At 35.5% G+C, this 13,474-nt stretch overlaps 1 protein-coding gene across 2 annotated transcripts in view; it reads right to left on the bottom strand.

The window, feature by feature from the left end:
* TRHDE (thyrotropin releasing hormone degrading enzyme) overlaps positions 1-13,474 on the bottom strand; it is a 213,483-nt gene that overhangs the window by 123,093 nt on the left and 76,916 nt on the right. For both annotated transcript variants that reach the window (XM_035336824.1, XM_035336815.1), the window contains exon 4: positions 2,895-3,049. In XM_035336824.1, coding sequence (XP_035192715.1) covers positions 2,895-3,049 — 155 coding nt within the window. The remainder of the gene's footprint in view (positions 1-2,894; positions 3,050-13,474) is intronic.

Here is a 13,474-nt window from a genome sequence, read left to right as displayed (position 1 = left end):
AGGTGGGAGGACTAACAAAAACATCATGGTGTTTAAATTCAAATGACTCTTTCTTCAAAGGCTGTAGGTGGAGCTGATCTGTGATATGCAAATAAAATGGATTGCTACTTTAACGTAATTATTTTAATAAATTATGGGAATTATTTGGAGCTATTAACTTAAGATGCTACAAATACCAAATATCAAATGCCAATTATTAATTTTTAATTAAATATATGAAATTGTCTAAAAGAACACTCAAGCTGTAATATCAAGCACTAATAACCTAAAAATGACTAAACTAAAACTATCTGTGTAACTTTAATAGATCCTTCCTAAAACATTCCTGAAATAACAATCTAGTCAAGCATTACTAAGCCACCTGTGAAGAAATCAGGCATAAAATTCTTTCTTATACTCTTTGTACGTGTATTTTGACAACCACAGATTTTTTTTGTTCTTCTGTGATGCTGTCTTCTCTGTTTGAACAGTACAGTCCACCACTAAAAGCACTCAAGTACTGATGCCCAACAGGTTTGAGAATACCGATTTTACACTCATATCTAAAGCTAACAATCCCAATTCTTAACATTCATCCAATTCTTCTATCCTTGGGTGCACCACTGGTAAAACATATGCTGTGTTACCCTAAGCAACAATGGTCTCATATAGGACAGTTAGGTACTACACCCAGAAATGTGATGTACATCTCCAAGTTATGGGTTTAAAATCAGGGGGCACCCTGTGATGAAACAGGCAATGATACAGTTTTTTTAAAAAGGAAAAAATGTATTTTAGTGGTGTTCCCATTGCTCTTGAATTTAAAAATAAATAAAAAGTAAAGCTTGAGATGTGGAATGTACTTTTTGCTATGCCAGTAGTGATTTTGCTTTATCTCTGTCATTGGACATGTAAAAATGAATGAAGGGAAGGCGTATTCCTGTGCCACCCAAAATCAGCAAACTATGCTATGCACAGCAAACAAGGATAAAAATGCAGTGAATGATTAAGCAGCAGAGGCAAGATATCCAGAACCTAACCTGGCCTCAGTTCAACACACTTTCAGCTAAGCTGAATTTATAGCTCCTGCTCTATGTCAGCCAGACTTCAAAGTTTCCTTGAGAGGCTTATGAGTATGGTAAGATAAAAGCAGAAAACTAGCTAAATAAAGACAATACTGAGTTGGCAGTGTTGGTGTTTTATGGCATGTGTTTTGGGAGGGTTTCTCCCCTTAAACTTTATTTGCAGGTGAACAGTCCATATTCTCTGTGACTCAATTCTGCATCTAAAGAGTAGAAATAATATTTCTTCCATTTGAGTATTTTCTATCATGTCTGTTTATCCAGTACGATACTAAAACAGAATCAGCAGCAACATGAATGGAGGAAGATACTACTAATTACATGAACAGCAACTGGAATTACTATAAACAGGGACACCAAGTAAAACTTCTCATGTGCACTTCTAAGGTCACTTAAAAGCACACAGCTACCCTAAAATAAACTCAAATATGGTTTTCACCCACTTCAAAATCCTCTGATATTCCCAGAGCAATGTAAAAAAGGCTCAGCAAGAATCCATTTCAATGAGAATCAGATAAACTCGGCATTGCTTTGGAAAGAGAAGAAATTATTAAAGCACTGCAAAGAATAATTGGAAGTAATGAATTAACTTCAGAAAAACTAAAACTTAAGCTGAATGCAAGGGAAAAGTTATTGACCACCAAATTTAATCAGCCATAGAAAAGGTTCTGAGAGAAGTGTCTGAAACCCTGTAATCAGGAACGCTGAACCCAGCACTAGAAAAACACACTACATGGAAGAAGGTAATTCTACCAGGAGCTGGGACTTGATGACCTAATATGTGTTTTCCACACCTGATTCCCAAGGCACTGTGATTTTTCTAGCTGAATGGTGCACTACTCTATTGTACTGCACAATAAAGAGCATATAACAAAATAAGATGTTCACATTGAGAACAAACCAGAAATAACTATCAATAAAAATGTCATGTTTTAGTTGAGGACTTAATATTCATCTACAGATTTAATGTGAAACATGAATATGAGCCAAACATTATTATTTCCAGGTTCATCTACTAGAACTCTATTACAAAGGCTCCCTTTTATATGGTACTTTTCATTTGCAGAAAGTGTTAAGAATTTGCATTGCCTTTTAAAGAATACTGTGTAAAGTCACAGATGTAAGCCATGCTGATTACACAGTAGGATTTCATTCGTTTTAACCTGAAGGCTATGATTATGCCTGTTATGAGTGCAAGAAAGGGTTTCCTGGCCCTCTAGCACATTTCTTCAATAAAATTTGCCTTCAATTCAATATTACTAGACACTCACAATGTGTTTAGTTGGAGATAAGAAGATGGAAGAATTGTAAATTACAATAATCAGTTTATTACAAAGTTTTCGTATTGATACAGAGATTTCTGTACATATAAAGACTCAGTTATCCATGAGTGAACACAGGGTTAATACCAAATGTTAAAAAAATAAAAATAAAGAAGAAGAAAGTATGTGTATATGTGATGAAAGAAGGGTAAGACTAACAAATTGATTTCAACCAAAACACTTTTTGACATGAACATGAAACTCAGCGTGAATCTGCTATAGTTCTGCAATAAATCATTTTCTACAGTTATCAATGTGTATAGTCTACACAGCACACTCTGAAGCAGAGAATATAGTGGTACAGAAGATAGGCAAGTTGTTCATTGCTACTAATTTTCTTTTTTATCCCCATTCTGACTCCTCCTAGTTTCTGCATTCTAGTGAGGTCCCAGTATTATTTGGACTACAATCACAATAAAACTTGCAACTGCTTGTGCAAATTAATTTTCAGCTTGGAAAAGTAAAGGATGGTTTCTGACATTAATACCAAATATCTGAACACCTCTAATACCTGATGACATAGCTCGTGTACAATGACCATGGTGACATCCAGCAGGTATGATATAGAAGAAATGCTTGGATCTAGCAGTATCCTTTGTTCCACAAAAACACTCAGTCCCCAGTTCTCCATAGCAGCATATGGATGTTTAGGCACAGCTAACAGATCTGGAAATAGAGAAAATATATGTTAACTGTTTGTGGGAGCTACTGTGCTGAAGAGCTATTGTAGGTAAGGCCATAAATGTAGAAAACATTAGAAAACATTTTAAATAACATACATATAAAAATGGAACTGTTAATTTCAGCTCTCTAGAAGTATTATTTATGAAACATTAATAAAATTATTTTTGTTCTTATATCACTATCTGCTCAAACATACGTAATAATTACTACGCTACTGCTGTAACACAGTATTTAGTATTTCTAATTGAAGTTCTCCATACAGAATCTGGCTTATTTTAAAATACCTTGTTGTCAATTTACTTTTGAGTTTGATACTGCTTCTCATGTTTAGTATACCATAATCAATGCCATAACACAGACTTTTACCAAAAGTATCATTTATCTTTTCATTAGAGTGACTCCTTTATGAACATCATACAAGTCAAACTCTATGTAAGGATAACATCAAGGGGAGCACTGAAGAAATGCTGTGTCATAACAGTCAGAAAGATGACAAACTGTACAGAACCACCAGTTCTTGCAAAACAAGGAATCTTTCAGTATGCCATATTGCTAGCACACATCCTTTGATGATGGGACTGCTGACAACCACCTCTCAGCTCTACAGGCTGGAACCATAGTGATACGTGCAAACTTGGAAGTATTACTTCTGCCTCATATTCAAAAAGTGGTAAAATATTACTTTTTAGAAGTTGAGTAGAAGATAGGAGGTCCTTCATCTTATTAAAAAATAAAAATAAAATAAAAATAAAAGAGTGGTGGGGAATTTCTCTCACTGGCAAGAGGTTCAACAATACAATATTCCAATGCCTAGCCACATGCTAGAAAAATCTTACTGAAAAAGGCTAAGAAGGAACTCAAATTGACCATCAGCCTGGAGATAAATCTGAACATACAGTAAATATACACATAAGGAATAAACAAATACGCAGTGCTACTCCACAGCAAAATACCTGAAAGAGCCTAGAAACAGCTGGTATATCTGTAACAAGCAACCCGTGTACAAATCAGCCAGAATTCTGGAAGCTCTAATGTCACATCAGCATGGTGCTCCTTTCAGTTGAACTAATTAGCCTGGCCTCTTAATTAATTAGCCTGGCTGTCGCACTCCTTTCATTTGGCTACACTGCTTCAAAGCTAGTTCATTCATAAATAACACAAGTAGATCTAGGTGGTGTTTCACTGTGTGGGATGAATGGTCACTGGATTGACTTCTCCACCTGAAGAAGAAAAATTCTGACCTGCTTATAAGCAGCAATTCTATTACAGCAGACACATCTCCTAACTTTGTCTGTTTGGGCTTGCTGATACCTGTGGTAGAATTGGCTTGGAGAACAACCTGACAGCAGGAGCTCTCCTTCAGGATTCACAGGAAGTTACCACTGAAATATCAGGAATAGATGCAGAACATGGATATATTCCAGCACTCCCAAAAAGGGCCCGTTGCAAGAAGCAAAAAAGAAATCACAGTCCTCAAGTGAAGGCACAGATTCTAGCAGCTACTTCTAAATACAAGCAAACTGAAAATATCCCAACTGCAAACAGATACATACTACAAAGGGTGAAGAATAAATATGTTATATAAAGGCAGACGTTAGAACAAGAGCCTAATTAAAGAAAGCAAATCAAAAATCCAAAGCATGGTGCTTAAGATTAGACATGCCAGCAAATTCAAAATTACATGCTTTCCTTTTCTTCTTCAGTTCAAGCTTGAAACATGTTAATTTTTAAGAATAACTGCAGTTTGTTATAACTAACATGAAAAAATTCTGTCTGCTATACAAGGAAGGGATAAGGATAAAAAGAAGAGGACAAAAAAGATACTGGATGAAATCACTTAAGTTTATGACAAATTCTTCATTAATGCAAAACAGTGATCTCTCCCATTCTTACCTCTGGGGGAAAAAAAAAAAAAAAAAAAAGTTTTTGTACAGTGATTAAACTTTCATTTAAAAAGCATCTTCAGAAGAATACAGGGACTGATTCTGTTCTAATCTACACCGAGTTTTCAGCAATTCCCTCAAATCAGCAAAGTGACACTGAAATAAAACTACCATGAAATAAAAACTATTTCCTACTTTCACTGATCCTTTCATTTCCTTTTTCTCTTTTGCTTTCATTTTTAGTTTTTTTGGTCTTTCTTTCCAGTCGTAACAGACACATTTTGTTAGTGTCAGCCAGTAATAAACTGGAATAACTTTAACATCAGGAAACTAGGGTGAGGTCTCATACTACTCAGGAATGGAGTTTGCCTCCACCTAAACACCTTTATAGGTTAATTACAGACTGTCTTTCAGTATTTGTTTCATTGGTATTTGTCTGCTGGTTTAGATGGTTGCTTTATAGCACTGACATAAAACCTTCCAATCTGATGGATGGCTAGCTGCCTTCCAGGTAGACAACAGCAGAGAAATATTCAAAAACACTTTCTTCCAGCACAGACCCGTTGATTTGCAAGCCTTGAAATTCCTCTCATGCATCAGCTAATGCACTATAATGCCAAAGAGGAGACTTTCTTAATCTCCAGCAACTGACAGATTGGACTCTGAACATTCTTGTTATCACAAAATGAGAAATCCTTTCCTTCTCATTGTCCATGTCTAAACTCACAATCTCCAGTCTTAGTGTTAATTTAGCAACAAAATTTTTCAGTGGTTGATCTTGATTTCTCCCCAGATTTCTACCACTTTTCAACAAAATCCCAAACACACCTGGCTTTGTGATAAAAGACACAAGAATCTATAGTGTTATCTGGGGAGTCAAAATGTTTGATTTCAGAGGAAGGATGTTTGATGTTCAAACCTTAGCAAAAGAATTTTTATTTCTCTCTGTTTATTATACCATTAGAGAGCTGAGGAAGGTATCTGATACTCCTGCAGGTTACAGCCATTAAGGTTTTAGAGTAATTTTTGAGGACCAAGGTGCAAAAGGAGGGGGTGATAATGCACGTTTTGATAGAAATATCATTCACAACATTGTACTGCTCAAAAGCATTCTGCATTAACTGCAAAAATGTGAACTACTGAATGTATAACAGCTTGTGTGCTTGCTGCATCCAATTACTCTGCACACTATTTAATTAAATTCTTTGTAAAGCACTTGTGAATGTTTGATTATGTAGATATTGCTGGGGAAATAGAAGTGCTTGTTATTGCTTGCAGAGAATAATATCCTCATATATCATAAAACCGTTACTTGAGATTTCCTGATACAGCAGTGCAGAGAGTTCTTATGTACCACTGGAATAATAGCGGGTTTCCACCTATTGGCCTTCACACAGACTAAATTCATGACTATGAAGTAAAAACTATACAGCTAAAATAAAATCACCAGAAAAGCCATCAAAACGAAGAGGTGTTGGAACTTCAAACTAATACACAATACTAATACAATTATTCAAATATATTTGGATGTTTCTGAAATCTGTTCCTCTGTGAATCTCATTTTTCAACATTTCAAGTTTAAAAAAAATCTACATAGCTCAACAGCTTCTTTTACTTCCAAACATTTAATTAAGGAATCATAACTATGTGAGCTTACATCAAAATATAATTGCCTGACATTATTAGCGAGTATCATCATAGTGCAAAACAGAAATTAGCAACTCAACACCTAACTTGGTAACAAAGAGAATTCACATTCACTTTCAGTCTGTTTATCTATTAATTCAGAATCTGTGTAATTTGAAAAAAAAAAAAAAAAAAAAAAAAAAAAAAAAAAAAAGTACGTTTTTTCTCTTTTCCCACTTGGTTATAGTATTTTCCAGAAACCCTCAAAAAATTCCCAAACTATGCAACTGGGAACACCATTCTTGCTTTAAATGAGAGTGGGATTAGAACTGAATGGGATTAAATGCAAAAAAAACCAAATTATTTCATTTAGAGTACATTGAATTTGGGGTTCCTTCCCCCACTTTCTTTACCATCTTACTCATTTACAAACATGAAAGCTCCTTTCCCACCACTATCATTTTGCTATGTTTAACCACCTCCATTTTAACAGTTTGAAGTCTGATGGGGATACTGGCGTAACAGACTCACATCCTTACAATACATACAAATATGAGGATGTGTATAGACACAGATAGACAGACATCCACATGCATGAACACATTTACTAATAGATGTACTGTAATTTTGTTTTAGCTGCTGGTTGAAATATAACTAAGGGATAGATTCTGCAGGACACACAACAGCAATAAATTTCTCATACTCAAGGCAGAAGGTAAAAAAGCACCTACTGGGGGAAAAAAGTAACTACATGTTTGAAAAAAGTTGGCAAATTTTCTCTGTTATCATATATGATCACTATCCCAAATAAATCTAAGAGCTCTAAAACACTGCAACTTTAAATGAGAATATACAGCAAGGAACAACAATTTTCTGACAAGAATCTTTACACATATATTTTCCTTAATAAAATCAGAAGGCACACAAAGATAAACTGTTCACTCTGAACTCCATGGTTTTTTCCCTTCTAATCCCTATATTTATTACCAAAAAATGACACTAAAAATAATTTGAATTTACCGACGTGCCTCTCAAACATTACTTTCATGCCTTTCCTCAGAGAGGCTTTTTTCAAGATTTCAGATGTAGATTTCTTGATACTAGGTATTTCACTTTTTTTTGACAGTGACTGACAAATTCAGAGAAAGTATGTCTAATATTAGTTTATTTTAATCTTGACAAATGAAAACCTTATGTATGGTTTGGCCCTTTCTTAATGTTGTGTGATGCAATTAATAGATCTATTAGATCTCCCTAAAGGTCTTGTGCAACATCCTAAATGAATGCTGTTGTACAAAAATCAGAACAATTTACTAAAAGGGTTTATATTTCTGCCATTTAGATTCTTTAATCAAAACCATTTCTTTTATTAATAGTAAGTAGAATATGCTTTTATGAAAGAGAATACTACTAAATGATTTATGTAGACTAAAATTTTTTGTGACATTTATGTCCCAACAAGTGGCAGACTGGCTTAAGAACCATTACACTAAACAGTAGATATTAAAAGGAAATATTCACATTGGTTACTCAGAAAGAACTCATGATAACAGCCTTTATCAGAAATATTGAAATTAGCTACTGAAAAGCTTTCTTTTCTGCACTGTTTTCTTGGTATATGACTGAGAAGGTCATGCTAGAAAAATCAAGTTTTCCTTATATATACTTTCATCCCTCCTTTAAAAAGACTTTGAGAGGGAAAAAAAAAAAAAAAAAAGCCATCCCAGGGCTAGATGAAATCTCCATGAAGCCAATGGGAAGGGAAGGTCTCCAGCTGACTTCAACTGCAGAACAAAACACAGCTAATGGATTTGAATGTGTAGTTTGAGACACTTTTAGGTAGCTGATTTCATACTAAGTACACGTTTCCTGCGAACTAAACCACTTTCACTGTCTCAATATGGGCACTTAGGAACTAGGCACCCTAAATTAGCTGTCTTTTTAACTATTATTTTTATTTAAACTACCACTCAGTAGTATTCTTATACCTTCTCTTACTATATGTGAAGTATTCAAACACTTTGAAGTCACACACCACCTGATGACACTCACATGGAAACACTTCAACTAACATTTCTGTTTACCTAAATGATTGTTCTGGCACCCATCTCTGCGTGCTACACCACTGATGGCCTTCTACAAATCTGACACTTACCAGCCCACATGGACGTCCGCCTGCAGAGTTAATTCAAAGGTCTAAACCTGTTTGCCATTATTTCAGTCAAATCAAATGGCTTGTTGCAGACCCTGAGGAGAAATCACTGACACACAGCAGTTTATTGCTGTTTTTTGTTGGTGGTGGTGGTGGTGTTTTTTTTTTTTTTATTGCTTCTTATAGCTGTACAAAGTATTACTTAACATTAACTGACATAAACAATGGATGGATTTTCCAGAGTGGTTGATATGAACAGCAGATGTTTAATGTAATGTGAATACTGAAGGTTCCAAGAGGGAAAAAATATGTGGGAGAGAAGCAAAGAATAGGCAGCAATATAAAAAGAAAAACTGTATTATTTTTTCAAGCAATGGAGCCTTGACACTGTGTAATGGCTAGTTTACAGTTTAAGAAAATAAAATAGAAACCCGTTGATTTTATTTGACATGCATATTATTAAATTGCTTTCAATTTTCATAACCCCAATTTATAGATCATTGCTTTGTTATTTCAAGGTGTATCAAGTGGTTCAATGTTGAAATGAAAAATGAATGCAATGGCCCATTGAGACTGAATTATGTATCATCTTGGTTGTATCGATCTCTACATGAATAGTGTCTTTCTTTTAAATAATACCTGGACAGATCATTATGAATTGCTACACAAAAACAAACAAGGACAAAAAATCTTTCACAAAGTTTCTAGTAAGGAAAAACACAATGGTGTCTTATATAACCTTTCTTATTCCCCCGGCCCTTGGTCAGATATGGGTAATCTAAACTCTTCTCAGACATACACTGGAGAAGAGTTACACAGAACAAACTGAGATGTGAACTGCAAAATAAACTGTTTTCTGTTTCTCTAAGCCACAATGCTAGTACAGTATATATATCACATATGAACAGACAAAATACATTCCTATTCTCAACACCAAAATATTTGGAGAGAGGAAAAAAAAAAAAAAAAAAAAGAGAGAGAAATATTTCTATTGCCTTCATATATACCATTTCTAACGTAAATACTAAAAGCATTGACATGATGGAAAATTGCCAACAGCCATTTTCCTAACACCACAGTTAATAGAGCATGAGGACTCTATAGCTGAAAACAACACACTGCTGATTACTGAACACTTCCAGAATGAATACTGCTGCAAAGAAAATGATCAAGTGCCATTGCTGTATTCCTGTCACTGCAAAACCAAGGTGCAAGCATATAGAAAACTCCAGAAATCCATACTATTTAAGAATTATAACAATGAGGTAAAATAAATCTTTTCATCTGTCTTAAACGACATAAAACTGATTTGCATCACAGTAATAAAGACATGAATGTTTTCACTAGTAACACGCTGTATATCCAGTTTATTTCTCATGTTTGCTTTAAAGTGAGATGATATTCACAGGCAATAGGCACATTTTAATAGAAAAAGTAGAAATAGGAATTTGGGGAAGACATGCAGGTGTCTTGCATTACCATTTTCTCAAAAATATGTATCACAATATTCCACTTGGAGAGAAAATTACAGTATAGCTGGCCATACGCACTACATCTGAAGGCAATGTTTTTGTGGATAATGTGTATCATTTCTCTTCTCCTCTCCTCCAGAGGAAGACGAAAAAATAAGAATGGACTGTCCTGGAACAAAAATTCACTACTTATCAAGGACAGCTCCTGAGATACTGATTCTGGCCTTGCTGCTTATCCTAAGCTCTAAAATAAAATTTGCCTTACATTCCTACACAAATTCTTTAGATAATATTTCATCAGGATAAATTCTCACTATCTTAATAAAAATATTTGCTGTCCTCTTGCTGATTTGTTAGTATAAGAGTTAAAGAAATTGCTAGAACACATTTCTTATAAAAAACAGCATGTATGAGCATGCATCTGCTTACCCTAAGTCTTGTGGCAGAATCCACATTCACTGTGGATAATAAATGGCTCAAAGGAACAACCTGATGAACTGGTAGGACCCAAATGTGAAAGTCAAAGCTGATTTTCTTGGTACAATTAGATATCCTGGAGACATTTAACTAAGTGAATTTACTCATTCATTCTGTTCCAAATCAGCATGGATGCAGGCTGCCAGCAATGTGCTGTGTGCGCTGTTACCCATGGCACATGCAAAATCGCAATAAAAAGCAGGAGTGCGACATTCTGACAGAAAAAGAACAACTTTCTCTACATAGTTACCCTGGATTACCCACAGCCCTTGCACCTAGGACCTGAACCTCGAAGAAACATAGCTTCCCTGATGGAGGAAGGCAAAGAAATTAGCAGGGTGGAAAAGTAGAGTAGCTGAAACCTCCACCAGGGCTGAAAATCTAAGTGCTGAAAACAATGGGAAGAGATTTAAATAGCACTTCATTCTGCACCTGGAAGTGATAGGTACTAGTGAAGAAAAAGGCAATAGTAAGAAAGTAGCCTTATTTCTGACAGTTGTGGTTTCAGATACACTTGATGTGTTTAACAGTTTCGATTAACTCAAAGAATAGAACTGAAACACAAAAAATATTACCAAAAAAAAAAAAAAATGGAAGCATACTGCGATCCATATAAAAATGAAACTCTGGAAGTTTTTAATCTGAAGTTACAAAAGAAAACACACTGTAGAGAAGCTGGTAACTGATACAAACTGAACTGTGCTAATGAAGTGTGGCAAGGGGCTAATGACAGCTGAGAACAGAAGAGGTTGTGACAGACTCTGGGACACGGACTTCAAAGACAGACTACTGGGAGATTCAGAAATAAGGAAAAGCAGAGCCTGCCATCAACAGGAGCCATCCAGCCCAGAATAAAGTATATTGAGATTAGACAGATCTCTGACACAGTGAATAAGATTGATAATCCAATATCCCACCATAAGAGAAACCAGAGACAGAAAATCATACAGAGCTCAGAGAGAACATCAGAGCTGTACACACAGTGACAGTCCAGACAAGTGAGACTAGTGATTGGTGCAGGGGAAGAAATATTGGAAAGGTGATGGATTAAATCACTTCATCGATGGAGTGAGTATGTGCTGTTGACAAAGGGGATGATGATGGCAACACCAACTCCTAATAGTATTTCCTGGGTATCTTTATGATACACAAATTCTCTATGGTATGGAATTGCTATACTTCTGCATAAAATATGCCTTGTAAATTTCCTTAAATCACACTTAAGTCAAACTAAGTTCAAAAGCAGGTAACATTTTTTGATAATTTTCAAAATAGACAACACTGTAATGAATGCTTATGAAAGTTGCCACCAAATAAAAGATAAAATCTATGCCTAATGCATTTACGGTAATCTATACTCAGTTGGCACCAACAAGCAGAAAATTGTGGTTCCGATCCTTGTGCACACCTTATGTTTCATGTTTTCCCTAACACTGAAAAATTATTCAGAAGCCCTGGTCTGAGAATTCAGCTGCAGGAGATGAACTTCTCACAGAGCACTTCCAGGTGCTCTCCTCCTGTCACTCTGAGATCTTCACATTCCTGCATCTTCCTTGGTTAAACCACAACAGACTTTCAGCCAATCTCACCTTTGAAAAGTTCCTGGGATCTAAACAGATTTAATCTTTCATTCTAACTCCTTCTATTTTCCCTATTTCCAAGACACAGTCTGTCCATTCTCCTTAAACGTACTTGTTCCTCAGATATGCAAATATCAGTTTGATAGACTAGAAATTATCTTCCATTCTAAACTGGCTGGTAAGCAGCTTCTTACTTCAACAACTTCAGTGAGGAGATAAAAACATTTCCCCCTCCCTTTGGGAATTCATTTGCATTTTTCAGTGTATAATGCAACTTTCACTGGAGCTTACATTCCATATCAATCTCTATCTACATTATACAAAGATCTAAATAGAATAAAATGTATGCAGCTCATTACTGACTACTGAGTCCCCATATACAAACAGTTATGAAGCACTTTGGGACAGCAGTGGGTTTGCAGTGACTGATCTCCACTGCAACCTCATTGCCCTTGAAATCAGAGAGCACAGGAAGAAAACTGCAGGATCTAATAAGTAAGACAACATCAAATATGGTTTCTTCCCTTGCTTTTATATAAGCAAGAACCCATGAAAAAATGGAACTTTTTTTACTGCCTATAAGGAGAGATACTTTGAAAGACCATTGATGTCAAATATTTCTATTAGATGAATATGCAAAATTCTGGCAGATGCCATTTGAAAAGGTTATTCATTTATCTTGTAATGGCTTAGACAGGGTATCAAGTTTTACAGATTAACACTTCAAATGGAAAAGGGAATTAAATTTAAAATGCAGGAAAACAGCATTCTTACCAAGAGTTCAATAAAGCAATGTAAAGCATCATATAAGCATGAGAAACAAAATAATCCTGTGTTCACTTAAAATGTACCAATTTATTAGCTGAAGTATTATCAGAAACATTAATGACATCTCAAACTTCCACCATAATTATTGTTAAAAAGGATCACAGCACTATTAAATCTGTTAGGGAAGCAAAAACATGTCTGAACAAGGCTTCAACTGGAGCCGGAGTCTTTTTCACTCATCTGTAGACTCTTTCTTCCCAACAAGATCATTTTCCAAGGGCTGAGCCCTGACCCACAGGAACTCCACCCCAAGCTAAAGACTTCAGCACAAGCTGGTACTGTGGTTTGTGGCCATGGTCCTCTTCTCTTGACCTCTCTTTTCTAGCACAGTCCCCCAGCCCAGCATTCCCTTTTGGGGAACTGATTCCAGATGCATGAACACAATATTG

The sequence above is a fragment of the Oxyura jamaicensis genome, chromosome 1 (assembly GCF_011077185.1).
Source record: "Oxyura jamaicensis isolate SHBP4307 breed ruddy duck chromosome 1, BPBGC_Ojam_1.0, whole genome shotgun sequence".
Classification (NCBI taxonomy): domain Eukaryota; kingdom Metazoa; phylum Chordata; class Aves; order Anseriformes; family Anatidae; genus Oxyura; species Oxyura jamaicensis.
Note: the sequence above shows the minus strand (reverse complement) of the source record. Positions and strands in the feature narration are given on the sequence as shown.